Source organism: Onychostruthus taczanowskii, unplaced genomic scaffold (assembly GCF_017590055.1).
Source record: "Onychostruthus taczanowskii isolate IOZ18803 unplaced genomic scaffold, ASM1759005v1 scaffold63, whole genome shotgun sequence".
In the NCBI taxonomy this organism is placed as follows: Eukaryota; Metazoa; Chordata; class Aves; order Passeriformes; family Passeridae; genus Onychostruthus; species Onychostruthus taczanowskii.
Window position 1 is genome coordinate 3654082 of NW_024504012.1, and position 20923 is coordinate 3675004.

Here is a 20923-nt window from a genome sequence, read left to right on the forward strand (position 1 = left end):
TATAACACCTCTTTCAAACAGTAGACCTAAAGAAACGGGGAGAGCACTGTGGAGGGAGAAATAGTTTTTTAAAAACTGGGTTTCTGGTACATATTCTTGTGTAATAAGTTATCCTAACGTGACTTTCTGGCGTCTGAAAGTGTTGTTCTGAAATAGTCTCTGGCTGTTTGGCAGCTGGAGATGGAATCCTGTGTCATACAGGTAGGGCTCAAAGTTACCTGAAAGTTACCTCAAAGTGTGGGACGCTGCCCAGTTACAGAGCAAACTGTGGTGTCTGTATCAGTCATCCTGCATTTCTTTTCCTGTTCTTGTGGTGTCAGTGATTTCTCAGTGGATGATAGATTTTTGGATGTGTGGTAACAAAATAGGTCAAAGATCCATGTTTTGAGGCTATCTTGAAGAGCCCTCTGACTGAAATCTGGATGGAAAGCTATATGGAAGCAGCTTTGTCCCTGATTTCTTCATTCCAGTCACTGGAGCTCTACCTTCTTTTCACAAACACAGAAGGCAGCAGGCTTGTTCTGAAGCACACAGTGAGACTGTCACTGTCACAGCAGGCACAGCTCTGCTCTTTGTCATCCTCTTCCAGTACAGCCCTTGCATCTTTAAAAGATAGTTCTGGAGCAGGAGAGAGAAAAGCATTTCCTTCATTTTCTTAAAAGAACAAAATGTCCAGGTTCTGCCTGCATAAAGGATTATTCCCTGCACCTGCTCCTCCCTCCATTCCCCGTCACAGAAAGTTGTCTGTGAATAGACTTGAAGGGCACTTGGCCACAATTGCTCCCACTGCTTGCCATCATTCTTCAGTGGAGGTATAAGGTGCTCGTATGGGAAGCCTTTTTGAGATCTTGTTTCCTTGGAGTAACTTTGCTAAAGACACCTTTACTCAGTCATCCTCTTAAGGACTTGGCTCGTAGGGCTGTTGTAGGTAAGGAGCTGAGCAGAAGAAAGTCCAAAGCAATCTCAAACTGAGTGCTTGGCCTTCTTCATGTCCCAGGTTTCATCTAAAATTCCTCTCTAGGCATCTGGTCAAGAAACTGACACGTTTGAACTTTCTTTTTCTAACCATTGAGACTTTGGTGTATTTAAGGAAAGGCACACTGGGGTGTGTCTCCAGTGGAGGTTTTGGGTAACTTGGGCAGGACTGTTCTGCAGTGTGAAGGTCCCAGTGGATCAGTGATGAAGAGAAGCCTCAGCCGGCCATGATCCCCTCCTTATTGCCCTCCTTTCTCCCTGAGCAGTGAAACTACAACACTGTCCCCAGTCTCACTTAATTTAGAGCCTCTTAAACCTCCCTGTCTGGTCTGTAGATGGTGCTGAATAGGCATTCCTAGAGTATCAATGTCTTGCATCTTTTTTCCTAGCTTATAAAAGTTAGAGGTTGCTAGAGGCTTTCCAAAAGAAAACTTCAGGACTCTGTGATATGCTCTAGATGTGACAAAATGCAGTGTGTAGCTTTTGCTATCAATAGTTTCTCCAGGACATCATGAAAACCAGTGAACACAGAACCTTCTACACCTTCTCTAGCCTGACAGTCACAGGTACTCACTTTCTCTCAGTGCCAGTGCAATATAAACGAGATCCTTTCCAGCCCATCAGTGATGAATGAACTTTGCCTTGTCTGTAAGAATCAGAACCAGTTTGGAGGAAAATGTTGTGGAGAGGAAACAGTGAATGATTGCTGGGGAAGATGATCTCGAAAATGAAAATAGGTGACTTGCCCCCAGAGGACTTAATGTGTAACTAAGTTTCCTTCCTCCCCCTTTATTCTGTTCAGGAATCCAGAACCTCATTTTCCACTCGGGTGTGTATTGATCACCTGTGATCCACTTCTTTTGATACTGCTCTGCTTTTTTACCATTTCTGAAGCATCTAGACAAATAGCCTAAGCCATGTTTGATCTGTCCAGACTCTGCCTAACTCATGTAAAGCAGGGCAGGTTGACAGGTGTGGCTTTGAGAGACTGCAGGTCCCAGTTGGGGGTGCTCTCTGGAGCAGGCAGTGAGGGCAGATGTGTGGTGAGTATCTATTTGCCCCACCACTAAAGGCAGCACCTGGCCTCAAAAAACTTACAGTCTGCTAGCAAAACTTGTGTTTCCACTGGAGACACCTGAAGGTTGTGCAGAAGTCCACGGATCATGTTTGAGCTTTTAAATTAGTGAGTGTAGTCTAAACATTAATATTTCCTGCTCATTGGACCCTCAGAAGTGTGTCAATTTAGATTTCATGTTGCGTGGCTAACATAGCAAGAATTAGATTTTACTGGCTGCAGTAAAACAGTGGTTTTTTCCACTTCTGGGGGAAGGTAACTGTATCTATAATATTTAAAGTTTCATCTCCCTTGCTGTGCAAGACATAAACTCATAATTACAGAAATAGAGGAGCATGAAGCATTTTCTAGCTTTAACATAAAGCAGCACACACAAGCTGTGTCAGCTTGTGGTTGCTTCTTGAGCAGTAGTTGCTTTGGAAATCTAAACGTGACTGCTGTCATGTTCACTGAAGTGCAGTAGGTATCTTTGGTGGTCACTCAAAGTGGATGATGGACCAAGAAAGCAAAGGGCTGCTTCATTTAAATGGCCCAAGTAACTTGGAAGTAAAGGACTTGACGGAAATATTTAGAGGGGGTTTTCCCTTTCTTTTGCTCACTGTGTCTTTGCTCTTCATGTCAAACAAAACCAAGCCAAATTAGTGCAAGTGAATTCTCTTTTGAGCATTGGCTGTTAAGATGATGAACTGTGCACATGTGCAGTTGGAGCAGATGAGCAGCTCCAACTTGAGGCTGTTTGCTTTTTGCATGAACAGAGTTGCACGATGACAGCGACTTCCAAAAGAGGCTCGCATGAAGCCCCTGTTGCCTATTAACTAAAAAGAACTGTTAAAAGAGGAGCAGCGACTGCTTGAAACTTCCTAATAGATGAGGAAATTTTTTTTTTCTTTTCAATAGATGGAGTCTGCACGCAAAGCATGGGAGAATTCCCCAAACATGGGGGAGAAGAGTTCCCCGGTGACCTCAGCAGCGTCTCCCATTGCCGGTGGCAGCAGCAGCAGCAGCAGCAACACTGGGCCAAGCAGTGGCACTTACAGCTCTTTCTCAAGTGCATCAATGCCTCCTATTCCTGTGGCCTCAGTTACCCCCACAACGTCCCTCTCAGGTACCACATGTCAGAGCAGTAGCGTCCCCATGTGTTGTTCCTTGCTTATGTTTCTTGAGGGATTGGATTCCCTTTGGAATTGTTTAATGCAAAGCTAACAAAAGCTTTGTGCTAGAAATGGAATGTCAGATCTGAGCAGCAGCTTCCCAAATAACCTGTTAACTGACTTCACCTGTTCCACTTCAGTCAGCTGAAAATAATACTGAGCTACTCTCTGCCTAAGCTACTTAAATGGACCTGAAAGAGGAGGTACTTCTCTTGTCTGCTGGTTTCATTTTGTTCAGCCAAATAGAGGCAAACAGGTAGATTTTGAGGCAAAGGATAATTTTGATGTTTTACTTCTATTTGTACTCTTGCTTTTTAAGTTAAAGCTTCAAGAACTCATATCAAAACCTATTTGCAAAGGGCAGAGCAAATGTCCAGCTGCTTTCACAACCAGTGCTTGGTTGCCACCTTGGTTCTTGGCAGCAAACAAAAGATGATAAATCTGGTTAAGTCTTCATGCCTTAGAATATTAAAATACATCTCCATGAGAGGCACAACCGCTGTGGGTTGCAGTGTCTTGTTGAATAACTGACCAGGCTGCCTCCTTCAGTACCTCTGTGTGCTCCTGTGCCTGAGAAGGGAGATGTATCAGGGTTGCAGCACTTGCACAGTGAACTCAACAGAATTGGCTCCTTGTTTTTCTTGTGTTGCTGGAAACAGCTGCATTAGGTTTCGGTGTTCTTTACCAGTTGTGGCTGTGCTCACAGAGCTGTCCCAAAACTGACCTCTGAATGATGAGGCTCTGAAATGTCTTTGATTGTTGCATCCCTTGCTTCTCTCCTCCTAGGAGCTGGAACATACACAACCTCTTCACTGAGTACGAAGACTGCAAGCACCTCAGACCCTCCTAATATCTGCAAAGTGAAACCCCAGCAGCTGCAGACAAGCAGCCTGGCTTCTGCCAGCCACTTCTCCCAGCTGAGCTGCATGCCATCCCTCATTGCCCAGCAGCAGCAAAGTCCCCAGGTCTATGTGTCTCAGTCTGCAGCAGGTAATGGTGTTTGTGGCTGAGAAGCCACACATCTGCTTTTTTTTTTTTTTAAATTTTGAAGCTGGAGAGTTTAATTTGGTTCTGGTTTTTGCTCTGCAGTAAAGACAGAATGATAAAGAGTGTTCTGTACTCAAATTCACTAATTGTCTTACTCTAAATCTCCACTGCATTATCAGGAAGCACAAAGGTAGTGCTGTATAGTTTTGTTGGAGAAAGTAAGTTTGAGTCTCTTAATGTATCAATTTTCTATTGCAGAATTGTAAACTTCTGTTTAAGACCAGGAGTGATTTAGTTTTCTTTCTTAAAATCCTACAGTAGTTGAGAGTTGTGGCATTTTTTCTTTAGGGAGAATCCTACATCTAGTTAACAATCTAGTTAAATTACATGACAGAGTAACATATTCTTACCCTTCCTTCACCCAAATGCCATTTTTGCCCAGGATCTGTTGTTCATCCCTCCAAATGGTGTGGGATTAATGATACCTGTGCAAGACTGATAGATTCTGGGGGTGAATTGGAAAAGATACCAAAGCTTTTGAGGCACCCAGCTCTCCAGTGCTGCTCCTTCTCCCAGGCCCTCTGGTAGCTGTTACAGTGGGAAGGACTGACAGTAGCTGAATCTCTAATTCTTGGTGAAAACCTTTCTAGAGGAATGGTGTTGGGAATCAGTTACTGATTGTGTTGCTCTTCCTGAGGTACTGCAGCTCAAATCCCAGCTTTCTACATGGATACAAGTCACCTGTTCAATACCCAGCATGCACGTTTGGCACCACCTTCTCTGGCCCAGCAACAAGGCTTTCAGCCAGGCCTTTCTCAGGTATTTGGGGATTCCTAATTCACTTTTTTCCCTTCCCTATCCATATTGCCTTTAAACTTCTACTAATGATTTGGTGGGGACAGGGGAGAGTGAGACTAATGACTGCAAAAAATGAGGTCATGCCTGCCCTTGCTGTCTGTTCTGGTGCATGCAGGCAGTGCTTGATTGTTTGCCATGGAAGTTGAGAGAATAAGCTTCCACACAGCAATATATGGGAAAGTTTATATTCCTGGGAGGTGTTTCTGTGGCCATGTGAGTGCAGGCTTACTCAACTTCTGTCATACAAAATTATATGCAATCTCAAGGAGTTGTTTTATATGCAGATCTGAATATTTCACTCAGTTTCTGCTGGTTGATTGTGAGGAAAAGTATAAAATTTGATTAGAAAGTAATTTTCATGAGGGCAGCAATACTAGCTCTGCATGCAGCCTTGGGATTTGACATTCTTATTTTACTTTTCATAATGCTACACAAATCCTCACACACTCAGCTGTAGCTTTTCTAACTTAATTTTAATGTTTTCTCTTCTATGTAGCCTGCTTCAGTTCAGCAGATCCCCATCCCCATCTATGCACCTCTGCAAGGACAGCATCAAGCTCAGCTGAGTTTAGGAGCAGCACCAGCTGTTTCACAAGCCCAGGAGTTGTTCAACTCCTCCTTACAACCTTACAGGTAGGTAGCATATGCACATTTATTTGGAGTTTTAGTGTCAGAATTGTTGGAATTAATTCCCTGCAGACTTGTGTTCTGTGCTCCATAGCTGCCTCATCTTGCTGTCTTCCCCAAAATCTCTTCTGTCTGAGAACTCTGTATGCAGATTGTCTGCCTTGTACAGATGTAGTTGTGAAATCTGGTTTAAAAAATGATGCATGATAGTTGTATCTGTAGGAACCCAGGCTAAAGAGCTGAGAGCATCAGTCTGTCATACTAAGAGAACAGAACATGTCTGTCCCTTTAGTTCAGCAATTTGTTTTTTCTAATCAAACCAACACTGGAGTCTTGAAACACTGTGAAGTTCCAGTTTGAGCTCCTAGGTAGTAAAAACCTCATTGCAGATGTGTGAGGAGCTGCGTGGTGTGTTTCAGAATGTTTTCTGTTTGCTGCAGAAGGTAACAGTAGCACCAGTATCTCTGCAATGGCCCTGATAGCCAGACAGACTTCCACTGTAAGCCTCTCAGAGCTTCCCTGCACTTCCTAGGAAAGCTGCTTCCCAGCAGTGTAATTCTGACAAATGTTGTTAGTTCCACTTTGAGGAGGCTGCTTGGGAAGTTTAATTAGAGGGTTTGCATGGGCTGTAGTTAAATCTGCTTGTTGCATTGTAGAAGGCTGAGGCCTCAGAAGGTTTAATTAACTACATTTGTATCCTGACTTTGTGGGACCAAATATTGCTTGTCCTGCTACAGCTGGCAAAAGCTGTTGCAAACAGTTGGCTAATTGCAGAAACACAATCAGGCTGGCATGTGGTCCAGATTAAATAAATCTGATCACACACAAACATGGCATTAATGGAGTTCTAACAGTCTGAGTGCTTCTCCCACATAGAAAATGTGCAGAGGAGGATAAGCTTGGAGATGCACAGGTTGCTGGTTTAAAACATTATATTCAAAAGTTAAAAGCAAGCTAAATAAAAACTTGTGGAAAAAAAACTTGGCTCCATTGAAGCCAGTCCTCTGCATCCAGTCTGGAAGAGTTTTTCCAGTGCTCAGAGGGTGGCTGTAAGAGTGTTCTGCAGTGAAGGAGGGTGCAGAGCAAAGCTCACCCAGGTGTGGGCACAAGCAAACCCCAGCACAGCAGCAGATGAGCAGGAGCAGTGCTGTGCTCACACATTGTCAGCACCAGGTGAAGTAAAAGGTGTTTTTACACCAGAAACACTCTCCTCTGAGCTCAAAAGCTTTGAGAGGAGCACTTAGTTAAAAACTCTTGATTCTTCAGTCTGAAGGTGGCTACTCACCAAGTTCCTAGTCAGGATGTTCAGATAAACACTTCTGATGGACTAAACCCATCTGTGGTGCTTTGCTGTACTGGCTTGGGTCTTCTTTAAACAACTGCAACTTCCCATGCTGCTGACAGAGGAATTGAATAGCTGGTTAAAATTAAAGGCTGTGAGGTCTTTTGAAATCAAAACATTTATTTGGACAACCATGTTTGGAAGCAAGCATCCAGTGATTTAAGCTGTGTTAGAAGTTGGACTGTGGAGTCAAGAGAACAAAACAGTTCCTTTAAGTGGGGCTACTCACGTCCTTTCCCATCCCTTGGAGCACATGAACTAAGAACTGGCAGCTTTTCTGTGTTACAGTTAATTATCCAAGAATTACTGCAGCATGAAAATCTAAATAGATAATTGTGGTTTAAGATTTTAGTAAGAAGCTTCATTGTTTTTTCCTGTGGCCTTTAGTAGCAGCTGTTACAAAGTTGTGTGCAGAGTAAATTGAAAAAAATCTACCTTTCTCAGGTGAAAAGGGTTCAATAGAGCTATGCATCCTAATTCTGTTTAAAGAATATAAGCTGTGCTCTTCCTTTTTGGTGGCTCATTGTTGAGCTCTGTCAGAATTCTTATGAATGACACTTGAATCTCTTGCAGATCCCAGCAAGCTTTCATGCAGAGTGGTTTGTCTCAGCCATCACCAGTGGTTCTGTCTGGCACAGCCTTACACAACTTCCCAGCAGTGCAGCACCAGGAGCTGGCTAAGGCACAGTCCAGCCTGGCATTCCAGCAGACTTCCAACACTCAGCCTATTCCTATCCTGTATGAGCATCAGCTTGGGCAGGCTTCAGGGCTGGGAGGCTCTCAGCTCATTGATACACACATCCTGCAGGTAGGAAATGCTCCACATGCAGCCCTTCTGCACTGGGCTGATACAGGACAGCAGATCTTGCTCAGCTTGGGTGGCAGGAAACTTAAAACACTGGGAGGAGAATGTTCTTTTAATTTAATGAATGTACATTAGCATAATCTCTGAATTGAGGCTTGTTCCCCAAATTACAGGGCTCCTTGTGCTTCTGTCATTAGTGAGAGCTTCAGGTTTAAGTTCTCTAAATTGTGATGAAGGGCTGTTCCACCAGCTGCAAATGAGAGCTTTATCACAAAATGAAAGCTTCACATTTGTCAGCTTCCCTTGCTGGGGTTTCTCTGGCACTGCTTGCTGCACCACAGAGCTGCTCTCCTGCATACTCCTGATGGGAGGTGTCTCTCCTCTTCCTAGGCCAGAGCTACCCTCACTCAGGCTTCAAATCTCTACTCTGGGCAAGTTCAGCAGCCTGGCCAGAGCAATTTCTACAACACTGCACAGTCTCCCAGTGCTCTCCAGCAGGTAAACTATGGCATGGTAAATTTCCTACATTGTATTCTTCCTAAAAGCATGTTGTGGTTGGTGGGAATAGAGAGGAGGGCTGAGACAACCTTTAATTCTTACAAAATAAAATTGGAATGTTACTAGAGAAGGAGGGCTGCAGCAGCAGCACTGCACAAACTGAGTAGCGGGGAGGGCTGAGACAACCTTTAATTCTTCCAAAATTGGAATGTTACTAGAGAAGGAGGGCTGCAGCAGCAGCACTGCACAAACTGAGTAGCTCAGAGTTTGGATGGCCTGCAGTTCATGTTGATCATTTGTCCCTGGCATCCTTCTCTTGAATAGTTCATTTTTCAGTGATGGGCAGATACTTAATTGGCACAGTGCTGTTGCTAATTGATTCAGGCACATGATGCCTTTATGGAAGCAGATACCAGGAGTGGTGGAGAGAGAGGGGCAAAGTCCAAGTGCTTAGAGCAGCCTAATTGTTAATACCAGTTCTCATGAGCTGGAACCCAGGAGTGCTCATAGAAAATCACTGAGAGGTCAGCAGACAGGTGATCATGCAGGACAGCCAGGTCAGTAAAATAACTGATTTGAAGGCTTTTTCACTCTTTTGTGAAAGAACTGCTAAATTACTCTGTGCAAGCATTCTGTCATATTTACACGATACTGTCTAGTGGTTTCCATGTTCTGGTTTTTTTTTTAATTGAAATGGCTTCCAAAACCAAACTTGTGATGGATTGATTTATTATAATAGCCTATCTCCTACACAGGAAAAACTGCCAAGACAGAAATCTAGAAGAGTTGTAAGAGATTGGATGTTGTCTGTTGGAAATCTAGCGCAGTTTTAAGGACCTTTTAGAGGAGTTGCTACTTTCAGTGTGTTCAGTTCTGGCTGTCTCTCTGATTTTAATCTGTCACCCTTCAGAGCAGAATCCTTGTAAGCCTTTCACATTTGGGAATCTCTAATCATTCTCCTTGTCACACCTAGAATATGAATTTGCAGGTAGTGGATTGTCAGACCAAGACATGCAGTAACTCCTGCCAGTCAGGTCACTGCTGTTGTATTTCCATGTTTATCACTACCACTCTCTGCTGTTTTCAGCCCACAGCACTCGTGGTAAATGCAAGCAATGGACAGGCTGTGTATTTTTGGCATTGTTTTTAAGCTCAAGCTGATGGTTATTGGAACTCCTGGACAGTAAAATCTAATTTTTATCCCAGTGTCTTTTGATGACTAGAATTATTTGAAGTACATAAATAAGCCTGTCCTGCCCTGTACCTCCCACTCCCAAACTGGTTGTTTTGTTCTGCTTTTGTTTTCTGAGTTGAATTACATTTCCCTGTCACACAGAGAAATCATGTGTAATGATGTTGGAGGCAGGAGATCTCATGCACCTTTGTTTCTGAAAAGCAAAGACCCAAATGCCATTAGAACTGATTGTAAAGGCAAACTGAGCAATAAATTTACTTACTTGCTTGCAGCTCTCTGGTTAAATAAAAACTCCTTAAGCCATTTGCCTGGGATAAAGCTGAAATAGAGCTAGTAATGACAGTGACATAATGGCCTTTGTGTCTCTGTTACTGGTGATTTTGTGCTCTTTCTCCAGGTGACAGTACCTTTGCCAGGGTCACAGATTTCCCTGCCCAACTTTGGATCCACAGCACAGCCACTGATAGCCCTGCCCCAGTCCCTGCAGCCACCACTACAGCACACCCCACCACAAGCTCAGGCTCAAAACCTGAGCAGACCTGCCCAGGTGACCCAGCCCTTCAGAGGATTGATCCCAGCAGGAACTCAGCACAGCATGATTGCTGCAACTGGGAAGGTAACAACATTGCCACAGCTACAGGACACAAATTAATGTGAAGCACAGCTGGTTTTTGGTTTATGTAACCAGCACAGCAACTCACACTGACTTCTTGCATCTTAAAAATCTGCCTCAGCTTTAGAAGATAAAAAAGCCAGTCAGGGTTAATGCCTGAGTCACTGGGTTTGTGCATGTGGCTGAGATTTTGTAGCTAACTTGGTGCTGGTCCATTTGCACTGCAGGAATACCTGGTTTGATAGTGACATCATGGACTAGTAGGGGATTTCATGCAGAAGCCATGTGGGAAACAGTACTGAGATGTTGTTAGAGTAGCAGGGGAGCAACACAACTCTGTCAGAGCTGGTGGTGGCAGATTCTGGGCCTGCTTGAGTTTGTTGCTTTGCTTCTGGACTCAAACCAGAACAAGCTGTTTGGGTTCAAGGGTTTCCAGTGCAAAATGGGGAGTTTTAGGGCCTTCAGTGGACTCTGTATCAGCCATGACCTTAAGCCAGAATTGAACTCTACTATTATTTCTGGGGGTGTGCCTTTCTGAACAACACAGCATGGTGCATATTAAGAATGTAGCATTGTATGCAAGACAAGATCTTTCTGTAATGAAAAAAGAAAAGGCTGGTCTTGCAGCTCAGGAAAACTGAGCGACAGCTCTAGGAAGGAAATAACACTAAAACAGTGCAAGAAGCTTGTCTGTCATGGGGGGAATTCTCTCCTCTCCTTTATGTGAAGCTGCTAAGGTAATTGCTAATGAGGGGATGTGTGGAGCTGGCTTCCAATCACAAGGTCTCTTGTCTTAGATGGAATCCCAGCTTTACAGGCACCGGGGATTTTCGGATAGTGTGCAGCACTCGGCAGTTGCAGTCCGCTTCCAGGTGAGCAGTGGGTGACACCCTGGACATGGACACAGCTCAGCTGGCTGGCAGGAGCAGCAAGGTCCTCCCTCCTCAGGGACTGATCCACCTCTGCATCTGAAATCCCTGCAGCTTCTGGCCTCGATTTTAGGGTGCTTGTGAATATAAAATAACCCCACAGTCCCAGTGATTTACATCCGTGATAAAAAAAAATCTCGGGTGTTAATTCCACATCTTGGACAGTAATGGCAACCAGAATTTCAGACTACCTAGATGAAGAGTGCATCTCCTCACCTCCACAGTGTGTACAGTGGTTTCTGTACTGTGCAGTTCTTCAGTTTTGTGGGATCTGGCCAAATCTTTTCAGCTTGACAGTTGTTAGGAGCCCATTTTGCAAGCAGCAATGTGTTTGTTGCTGCAGTTGTCACTGGAAAATGATTGCTCATTTCAGCAAAAAATGAGGGAAGAGCTGCAGTGGGATGCTGGCCTTAAATGACTTTCCTGCCCTGCTCTGAGATTCCCATCATGTTGCTGCTAAAGAAAGTCAACTTAAATCAGCCTCTCATTTTTAAGTGATTTATTGTTGCCGTTATGCTGCATGGCCATGTGTGGAATTACACTGCTCCAAAGACTAATTTATTCTGTTGAGCATATCTGCAAAATAGCAATCAAGAGTCATTGCTCCAGTTAGTCTGGAGATTGTTTTGCACGAATGACAGCTCCATTTTTGCTGTGCTTTGGGTTTGTTTATTTTTATAGACCTGGACTATTGAAAACTCAGCGTTTTTCAGGATTATTTCTAAATATTTTCATGTGGTACCTGAGATGGGAGTCTTGGTAAGGCGATCTCAACTCCAAAACATGTATTTTTTCTTTATTTTAGGGCCAAATAGATGAAATTACTCTCAAACCTCCTGTCATTATGCAGGAGGAACAAGTTAGAAAGCCAATACCATTGCTGCAAGTGCCAGATAGGGCAGGAAAATTGTACACAGAAAATTGTACTTGTGGTGCTGGGCCTGTCCTAATTTTAAGAGGCTGTTCTGCAGTCAGACTTTCATCTCCACTTAAGTGACCTCTTTTCATTGAGGTAAGCTAACAGCTGCTTAGCAAATGTAATTATTTTAATTACAATTAACATGTCAATTGCTGTGTTTTTCAGATATCAGAAATGGACCTGAAGGCCTTTGGAGGTGGCATTGATGTTAAACCTGGAACACCACCAGTTACTGGCAGGAGCACTACCCCAACCTCCAGTCCTTTCCGGTAAATCTCCCTTAAGCTCAAAATTCCTTAAAACCAGAGCTAGAAAATGTACCTAGTCATGCATGAGCAGCCTTTTCTGGGAGGTATGAGGTGAGGGGCCACTGATACACGAGACACTGCTTGATCTGGCTCAGGAGCAGCATTCCAGTCGGGCATCACAGCTGCTGTACTTAAACAGAAGGAAATGGCTCTGAAATAAAAGTTGGAAAATACTTTTTTGGGTAAATGAAGCTAAACAAGAAGTGACAGGAAAGATGTAGTTTGGGATAAAACTGTAAGAGTTTATCTGAATTGTGATGTTGAAAGTAAAAAACAGTTAAAGGCTTAGACAGCAATTGTGGCAACAGCTCTCTTAGAGGAGTAAGTGATGTTGCCAGGTCTGTAAGCTGCTCACAAGTGAAATTAATAAACAAAACAGATTCCTCTAAGCTTACAGAATACTGGTGTGTGTGGAGCTTAGCTGGTGTCCCTGCCACTGGTGCCCCTGTGCTTATTTTGCCTGGAGTGCATCACCCACACCCTCTGCGCAAGAACTCTCTGCAAGGCAAGCTGTGTTTCCTGGAAAAGGCTGTTCACTCTTTATTCTTTTTCTGTTCACTCTTTTCTTTTTGAGGGTTTGCTGCCCTTTCCCCAGATAATCAGTCAAGCTTCATGTAATTCTTGGTGATTCAACACCTTGGAAGTTTTAGTGGAGGGTCACGTTCTTAGCCAGATAAAACAGGGAGAGCATTTTCAGTGAATTCTTGAAATCTGTTCAAGTGCATTTTGAAGCACAGGACAGCAGGTCAGAGTAGAAGCAGCTGCATGTTCACTGCCTGTTGGGACAAGCTCTGAACTTGTCATGAGAGAGCAAAGAGTGACTGCAAAGGAGTAGGACTGAGCATAAGATAGTAGGGATGGAAACCACAGCTAACATCACAAATCTAACGTCAATGATTGTGTCATGAGTGCTTGGGGAAAAGGGCTCTTTCATACAGGCATGCCCTGGAACCTCTTCATAGCCTGAATATTTCTGATTATGCTTTCTCTTTGAATTCTGAAGTTCTGAGCGTTTTTGCATGTAGAAGCTTCTACATAGAAAAAGTTGCCACTTTATTTTTTAGATTCAGAGATGAGTTCTTCCCCACTCCAGTGCTGAATTTCTAGTTAAGTTGTAACTAGGGGCAGAAACATCCTCTGAAACGAAAGCAGTTGATTTTAACTGGAGTTCTTTCTTTTAGTGCCAGTTCTACAAGTCCTAACAATCAGTCCAATAAAATGAACAGCATTGTCTACCAGAAGCAATTCCAGTCAGCAGCTGCAGCTGTGAGAATGACACAGCCCTTTCCTGCACAATTTGCACCACAGGTAGGTGATTGGTGGCTTCCTGCAAACAGATTGGTTCCTCTGTTTCACCTGGTGGCTCTGACTCGACTGTCTCCTCAGGCTTTATCATGGGGAGATACAAAATGGAATCCTTAAAATTAAGTGGTGTAAGAAACCTGATTCAAGATCAAAGCAAAAAATTACCCCTCTGATCTTGCTGAGAAGTAGTGCTGCTTTTGTGGTGTTTAATTTTGAGTTGTGTGCACGCTGAGGAATTTAATGCAAGTTGTGGATGATGGAGAACAGATGGTGGTGTGGCTTCCCCAGGCAGCTGTAATGCACCTCGTCCTGCAGAAACGGGTCATGTGCTTGGGGAAGGGGAGAAGCTTCGTGTCTCAGAAGGGTCCCAGTGCATATCTTACATGTGTAAAGACAAAGCAGATTTGCAGCTCTGGATTATGGAAGGAACAGTTCAGGTTGGAAAGGATCTCTGAGGTCACACAGTCCATACAAGCAGGGCTGATGGCAGAGGGGTTGATCTGCTTTGGCATTCCAGGGAGCACAGCTTACAAGGGTGGTGCATCTCTGTTGCAGGTGACTGGAGCCAGGCTGCTAGGGAAATGTAGCCTCTCTAAAAGTGTAGGATATTTCTGTCTTCCTTTTAGTATTTGGAGTGTTTGACTGCAGGACTTGAGCTTTGATTTCTGGATTGTCACTGGCAGAAACTGCCTCACCTTCCTGGGGCTGCCTTTCACCAGTGACTGCTCCACTGCCTTGTGGGGGTCTTCTCCCTGCTCACAAGCTGGGTTGAAGTTGGTGGTGTTGCTTTCAGGCACGGCAGCACTGCAGGCTCTTTTGCTTTTGCAGTTCAAGCCTGTTCTCTGGACATTCATTTCATAGCAGAGCAGCAGCTTTTTCCCCTTTAAGATAATGCCAACGTGCAGTCGAGTTGGCAATTTTCTAATTGAGAAATGTCTCTTTTTGTCGTTTTTCCCCCACTTAGATCCTCTCTCAGCCTAACCTGCTCCCTCCATTGGTAAGAGCCCCATTTACTAACACCTTCCCAGCGCCTGTTCAGAGGCTGCCGGTAGTTCTGCATAGTCAGATGCCGTCTCAGATGAGCACAGGCCTTATGAGCCACCCTCAGTTACCACGTGTGGCCAGAGGTCCTTGTGGATCAGTACCTGGAGCCAGAGGCACTCAGGCCCAGGCTGCGCTGAAGGCTGAACGAGACGTGAAGGTCAGTATGTGAACAGCAGTGCTGTGAACAGCAGTTCAGTCTGACAGCTCCCAGGGCAGGCATGCGGCTGCAAGTCGTGGCTTCAGAAAGTGCCTCTGGACCCCAAGCCAGCAGCCAGGCTCTTAACAGCTGAACACAGACCTTCTCTAAGCCCTGGTGGTTTTTAATAAGAATTTTAGACTAAAATATTTTTAGGGAGTTCCTGTCTCTGGCGGTCTCGTGGGCAGCAGCTGTGGGGCTGCCACTGCTGTCCTAGGCAGAGTGAGGTGTCAGGAGCCTGGTTATCTTTGAATGAGCAGTGAGGCTGCACACCTGGCTCCTAGCTGTGCCTTCACCCCCAGCTCTCCTGTTCCAGCCAGTCCCACTCCTTGGGGACTCTGGAGAGTCTTTCTCCATGGTTTGAATTCTCTGTGCTAGAATGCAGTGCCTGGTGCACTCTGCAGAACAGGGGGCTACATTTCAGAAGCAGGTGATGACAGTCACCCTAACTTGTAACAGCACTTTGGGACCCTTCAGTTTGAGGCAAACTCTTCTTCCAAGGCAGGACTGCAGGGTGGGACATCTCTGTAGGGACACTGCTGGACACTGAGCCTGTCTGCTGCAGAACAGTTGCTTGAGCAGATGGTGCTTAGGGGCTCCTTTGTCTGCTGCCATTCCTGGAACCTGTGCTCTGAGGTGTCAGAGCAGGAGAGTGTTGTTCTGGTTATGCACGGCTGGGGGAGGGCTGATTAACCCTTCAATTCCAGGTGGGTGGTCCATTTCCTGCCACCAGTTCATGCACCCTGTAGGTGCTTACCAAGTGGTGCTGAACATTGTCCTGAGTGTGCACTGTGGATTGAATGTAGCCAGTCAGAGCAAAGACTGACTCAGTTCTGGTGTCTTTAGTCTCCAAACACTGCTGAGAGCAGTGAGAGTTACTCTGTCATGCTTGGTTACTGGTGTTCAAGTCATCCAGCCTTAACCTCAGGGGATGGCTGAAATTTGGGCAAAAGGTTTCAGGTGTCCATCTGGCTCCAGTGAAATCAGGCTGTTGCTGCAGTCCTGCAAACGAGTTCACAGGTTTGTTTTCTGTTCTGTTGCTGCTTGACTTACTTGGAGCAGCTACAGAGTATGAGCGCCAAGGACTCTTGTTCCAGACTTTTGCTGTTTTGTCTCCCTGTTGTTGTGTGTGTGTCCTGGCCCCGTTTCTTGTAAAAAAGCAGAAAATATTCACAGAGGTGCAGGGAGGTTTAGTGCCTGTATTGTAGCTGGTGTTCCTTGGCTTCAGATACTCCTTCATAATTTAAAATAAAAAGGTGTTTGACTGCACTGGGCTTTATTGTTCAACTTCTGAATGATTGAACTCTTGATGGACTCTCTGCAGTCTGGGCAGGAAAGCCAAATGCTTGCCCTGAAGTGCCTGATCAGTATCAAAACTGTAACTGGAGGTGTCACAGAGGGAATTGCACAGGTGCAGGTCAGGGTTGCTGGCAGGATTCAGAGGAGGGAAGGCAGGCAGGCAGTTTGTGCTGCCTGGGATTGCTCGGAGCGGGAGGCAGATCAGGCTTCAGCTCACCCAGAGCTCAGCTCTGAGCCCGGTTCATTCCCATCCCAGTGCAGGCTCAGCCTGTGCCCGGAGCCGTGGGAGGGAACGGGGTGCTCAGACTGTGCTGCTGGGAGAGCCCTGTGCTCCGCAGGGCAGCAGTGACAGCTGGAGTGGCCCTCGGGCCCGGGCGGAGGCACAGCTGCCTCTGCTCCTGGCTGCCCCGTGCTCAGGGGAAGCCACAGCTCGAGCTGCCGTCAGCGGTGTCGTACTTGTACAGCTCCGCAATAGTAGTGGCATAAGAAGAGGTTTGTTAATACTTCAGACTGTTGTCCCTGATCCTCTTTTTCGGGGAAGGATTAGGAAGAGCAGGGGAAGCCTAGGCACGATGTTAAACTACTGCTGAGGAGCCAAGCACCCAGACGTGGTGGCATCAGGGCAGCAGCAGGATGGACACTGCCTGTCTAGGAAAATCTGGCCACTGCGGTCAGTCCTTCCCCTTTCTTATGGGAAATACTTGTGAAGTCACTCCGATTCCAGTGCTCTCTCTTCAGTAAACTTACTTTCTCCCTCTCTTAAGGCAAAACAAAGAGCAGAGGTCCTTCAGTCCACCCAGAGATTCTTTTCTGAGCAGCAGCAGCAGCAGCAGAACAAACCCATAGGAGGCAAAGCCCCCAAAGTGGAGGAGAACGGGAGCAAACCCAGCGAGGCAATTGCTGACTCTCCAGGAGTCTGCCAGGACAAAGCTGAGGAGAAGGCCACCCCTGCGCCTGCTGCCACTCCGAAACCTGTTAGAACTGGACCAATCAAACCTCAGGCAATCAAAACCGAGGAAACAAAATCTTAGAGGCTGTGTTCCCGTGGAGGGGGAGAGGGGAGGGTGGGCGAGGTGTCAGCAGGGTCAATTGGTGGCCCGAAGGATGAAGAGCAGCCTGCCCTCCCTGCCGGGCTCTGAGCAGCCCCACAGGGCGTAGAAGCCAGCTGCAGTGGTGGTGCCAGCTGCAGTGGTGGTGCCAGCTGCAGTGGTGGTGCCAGCTGCAGTGGTGGTGCCAGCTGCTGTGTCCAGCTGAGCCCGGGCTCTCGGGGCTCCCATCTGCTCTAACAGCATGAAGGCTGCTCTGGGGTGTGCACGTCCCACACGTGTGTGCCCCGTTTGGCTCGCACCCGCCTGCTTCCCACAGCGACAGCACGGAGAAGCAGCGACGGTGGGGAGGCATTTCCTAGCTGACACAATGAATTCTATGAAGAGCAGCCTGCCCTCCCTGCCGGGCTCTGAGCAGCCCCACAGGGCGTAGAAGCCAGCTGCAGTGGTGGTGCCAGCTGCAGTGGTGGTGCCAGCTGCAGTGGTGGTGCCAGCTGCTGTGTCCAGCTGAGCCCGGGCTCTCGGGGCTCCCATCTGCTCTAACAGCATGAAGGCTGCTCTGGGGTGTGCACGTCCCACACGTGTGTGCCCCGTTTGGCTCGCACCCGCCTGCTTCCCACAGCGACAGCACGGAGAAGCAGCGACGGTGGGGAGGCATTTCCTAGCTGACACAATGAATTCTTATTTTCTTCAGGCTCTGGTCTTCAGCTGCTATTTATCTTTTTATAAACCCGTGAGTATGAGAACGTGCAGATCTGAAGATGGTGCTGGGCCAAGTAATGTGTGTTAAGTTTTTAGTGACTTAAGAAGCTTCTATCTTGTATAAATAGAGGGATCCGCGTATCTGCCACGCGAGGCTTAACCTAACACAGAGTAACCCTGGCAGTGTTGGATTTCCCTCTGAAGGCAGTGCTTTGCTGGCTGCTGCTGCTTGGATGACAATTTACTGCATTTAGATCACCATATGAAAAAGCTACTTGGCCACCTGTGTCCTCTCCACCCGCTGCCCCCTCAGTGGCTCTCCCCTGGAGCTGAAGGTTCGTTGCATCAATAGTCAGATTTGTTCCGTTCACCCCCGTCCAGCTGTCTTGATATGATGCGAGTGGTCCCTAAACGGTTTCCGGTTTCTGTCTGTAACACAGCAACGAGCACTTAAACTGTGCCACGAGAATAAAAGAAACCTTATCAGATGAACGAGAGTTTTATCTCAAAGGTGCATTCTTTATATCAGAGCTGCGTCGCACCACCTCCTTGCCCACAGTGTGCTGGAAAGTAGAATCAAGTCAAATAAATGCCTTTTTAATTGTATCCTCTAGTATTCTAGCTGTAGGACAGTACTGTATGATACTTCTGTGAATGTAAGATATCCTGTACCTGCTTATGATATGTAGTAGTGACTGTGCTATACTGGAGCTGTTTTTAATAATGTTATTCTAGAGGTTTTTTTCCAGACAATGATTGAAAAAGCTAATAAAAAGCACCAGGTACCACATCAGTAGCAGAATTTGCTGGTTTTTTCTGGGATTTTTTCTTTTTTTTTACGTTTTTTGGAAGGAAGAGGTGAAAGTCTAATGTGTATAATTTTGTTCAAATGACTGCAGAAGCTGGAAAGGCTGTTGCTGCTATTGATGCCTAGTGAATCGCTATTGGTTATCTTTTTATATAAATATATATATAATTTGAATTTTTGGAAACTAGCTGTGATGTCAACTTTGGAAAAAAGTATCCCACTTGTAGTGTGAGTTGGCATTGTACAGAAATTAACAGCCATATTGGTCTAGAAATGTTAAACTTAATTTTTTTTCCATTTGTACAGGGGTAACGCACTGTATGAAATATGTACGGTCTTATTTACATGGGTTTGATTACAGAAACTAATAAAGTATTCTCTAAATAAAGCCCCCGGCTGCTCTCGTGATTGCTGTGGGAGGAGAGCAGCGCTCCCAGGGAAAGGCTCCTGAAGGAAGATGCTCCCAGAAGCTCCTTGGTGTATCCTGGCACTTTCCCAGCCCGTCTCCAGCCAAGGGCTCACAGAATGTGGCCACCGCTTGCCCCAGCAGGAGCCCTGGGGGTGTTTGCTGGGAATTCCATCTCCAGCTGATGGAGCTGGGGGTTGTTCCAGACAGGAGCTGGGATGATGCTGCTTGTCCCATTGGCCAGTAAGTGACAGTGATGCCTCAGGTTTTAGCTTTCATATTTTGTACTGCATTAGTTCATAACTCTGAACTTCATATAAAGTGTTGGCAAGTTCTCTCCACCCACAGCTCAGTCACACAAACCAATCCTTTTCCAGCCCCAGAACCAAGGACACCGCTGCAGCTTCAGGCCCAAAAAGTGCAAACAGCAGGGAATGGAGGAGAGCAGACTGGGAGGGTGGGACTGCATCACCTGGAGCTGGAACTGGACAATTAACCCCAATATGGAAATGGACCAAAACTTATAAAACTGTGAGAACTCGTGACCCAGGGTCCATCTTGGGTGTAGCCCTGGCTTGTACTGCCCAAGGTGCATCCTGTGAAGGCCTTTAATCAATCCCTACTTTATTCCTTTAGCTCTGCCCAGCCTGTGTTCCAGGGAGCCTCTCAAGGCAGCAGCAGCACCGGGGGACAGCAGGAGTTCAGGGAGCCTGGCCTGAGCCTTTCCTGCCCTGGGCTGTGGCTCGGGACGGGCAGGACATGCTCAGCTGGCCACCAGAGGGAACTTGCTTCCCACAAACACCAGGAACTTGGTGTTGGTCTCAGGCAGGTAATTCCTGCCTGGGGAGAAGGTGCTGGCTCTGCACCTCTGAGGAAAGGGAGGGTGCAGCCAGGAGTGTTGGGCTGGCTCTGCAAGCACCACCCGGAGTTGGGCAGGCTGACCTTTGATCAGAGGTGACACTGCGGATCTGGGGTGGGTTGGGAACAGCAGCTTAGGGCAACCAGAGGAGCTGGAGTCCTTTCCTGCCCAGGATGGATTTGTTCAGGGTAAAACTGCAGCAATATGGAGTAAATCAAAGGTGCTGGAATCCACAAATGGATTTTGTGCCGTGGGCAGAAGTAACCTGTGAGCAGGTCGCACTTGAGGTAAATCACCTTTTTCACAAGGATCTGTATGAGCACAGCTGCACAATGCTTGGAAAGGAGGGTGGACATGGGGCACTGAGTGAATGTGGACACTTCCATCTAGAAATGTGCTGTAAAAGTAACTGAGTTGTGGTGATGTTTCCCTGCTTTGAGGTTGTCTTCAGCCTGTTTCATCTTAAAAGGACACCCCAAAAATGAGAACTCATTCAGCAGAGTGTTCTATTTTTAAGGTGAGCACTGCTGAAAGGATTCATGTTCAATTCTGCAGTAATAAAGCCATTGGGAAGTCAGAGGAATTTCCCACAGTCGGCTGTGGGAATGTACCAGGCTTTGGGCTATTTTGTGCTCAGAGCAGAACAAGGGGAGTATTTCTGCAGAAGTTTAATTAAACTAAATGCTTGGGCATCTTGTGCCTCCAAATAACCCAGGTTTGATGTGTGCCTCTCCAAAGCCCCAAACCACGCCTGCCTTTGAGGCCAGGTGGAGCTTTCAGTCGTTGACCCTGGTTGATTGAATATTTTATGACATTTAATCAGATAACTTTGCTCCTGGCTATTTACACTGGAGTAGCTCTTGCTTTTTTTTTAATTTGAGTGGGATTTGGTTTGTAATCTCTTTTCTAGGACTCTGGTCATCAGAAATAATTGTGCTGAACCTCCCAGAAATTAGGCAACAACTTTGTTTGGGGA

At 46.1% G+C, this 20923-nt stretch overlaps 1 protein-coding gene across 13 annotated transcripts in view; it reads left to right on the plus strand.

Annotated features, from left to right (window-relative positions):
* PRRC2C (proline rich coiled-coil 2C) overlaps positions 1-17545 on the plus strand; it is a 67793-nt gene extending 50248 nt beyond the window's left edge. For 8 of the 13 annotated variants that reach the window (XM_041420158.1, XM_041420159.1, XM_041420170.1 and 5 more), the window contains 11 exons: positions 2948-3155; positions 3988-4191; positions 4886-5007; positions 5543-5679; positions 7589-7823; positions 8211-8333; positions 9911-10129; positions 10924-10998; positions 12140-12243; positions 13464-13590; positions 16891-17545. In XM_041420158.1, coding sequence (XP_041276092.1) covers positions 2948-3155; positions 3988-4191; positions 4886-5007; positions 5543-5679; positions 7589-7823; positions 8211-8333; positions 9911-10129; positions 10924-10998; positions 12140-12243; positions 13464-13590; positions 16891-17157 — 1821 coding nt within the window. In that variant the 3' untranslated portion in view covers positions 17158-17545. The remainder of the gene's footprint in view (positions 1-2947; positions 3156-3987; positions 4192-4885; positions 5008-5542; positions 5680-7588; positions 7824-8210; positions 8334-9910; positions 10130-10923; positions 10999-12139; positions 12244-13463; positions 13591-16890) is intronic. The other 5 variants (XM_041420161.1, XM_041420160.1, XM_041420162.1 and 2 more) reach the window with 5 other exon arrangements.
* The last annotated feature ends 3378 nt before the right edge of the window (positions 17546-20923 follow it).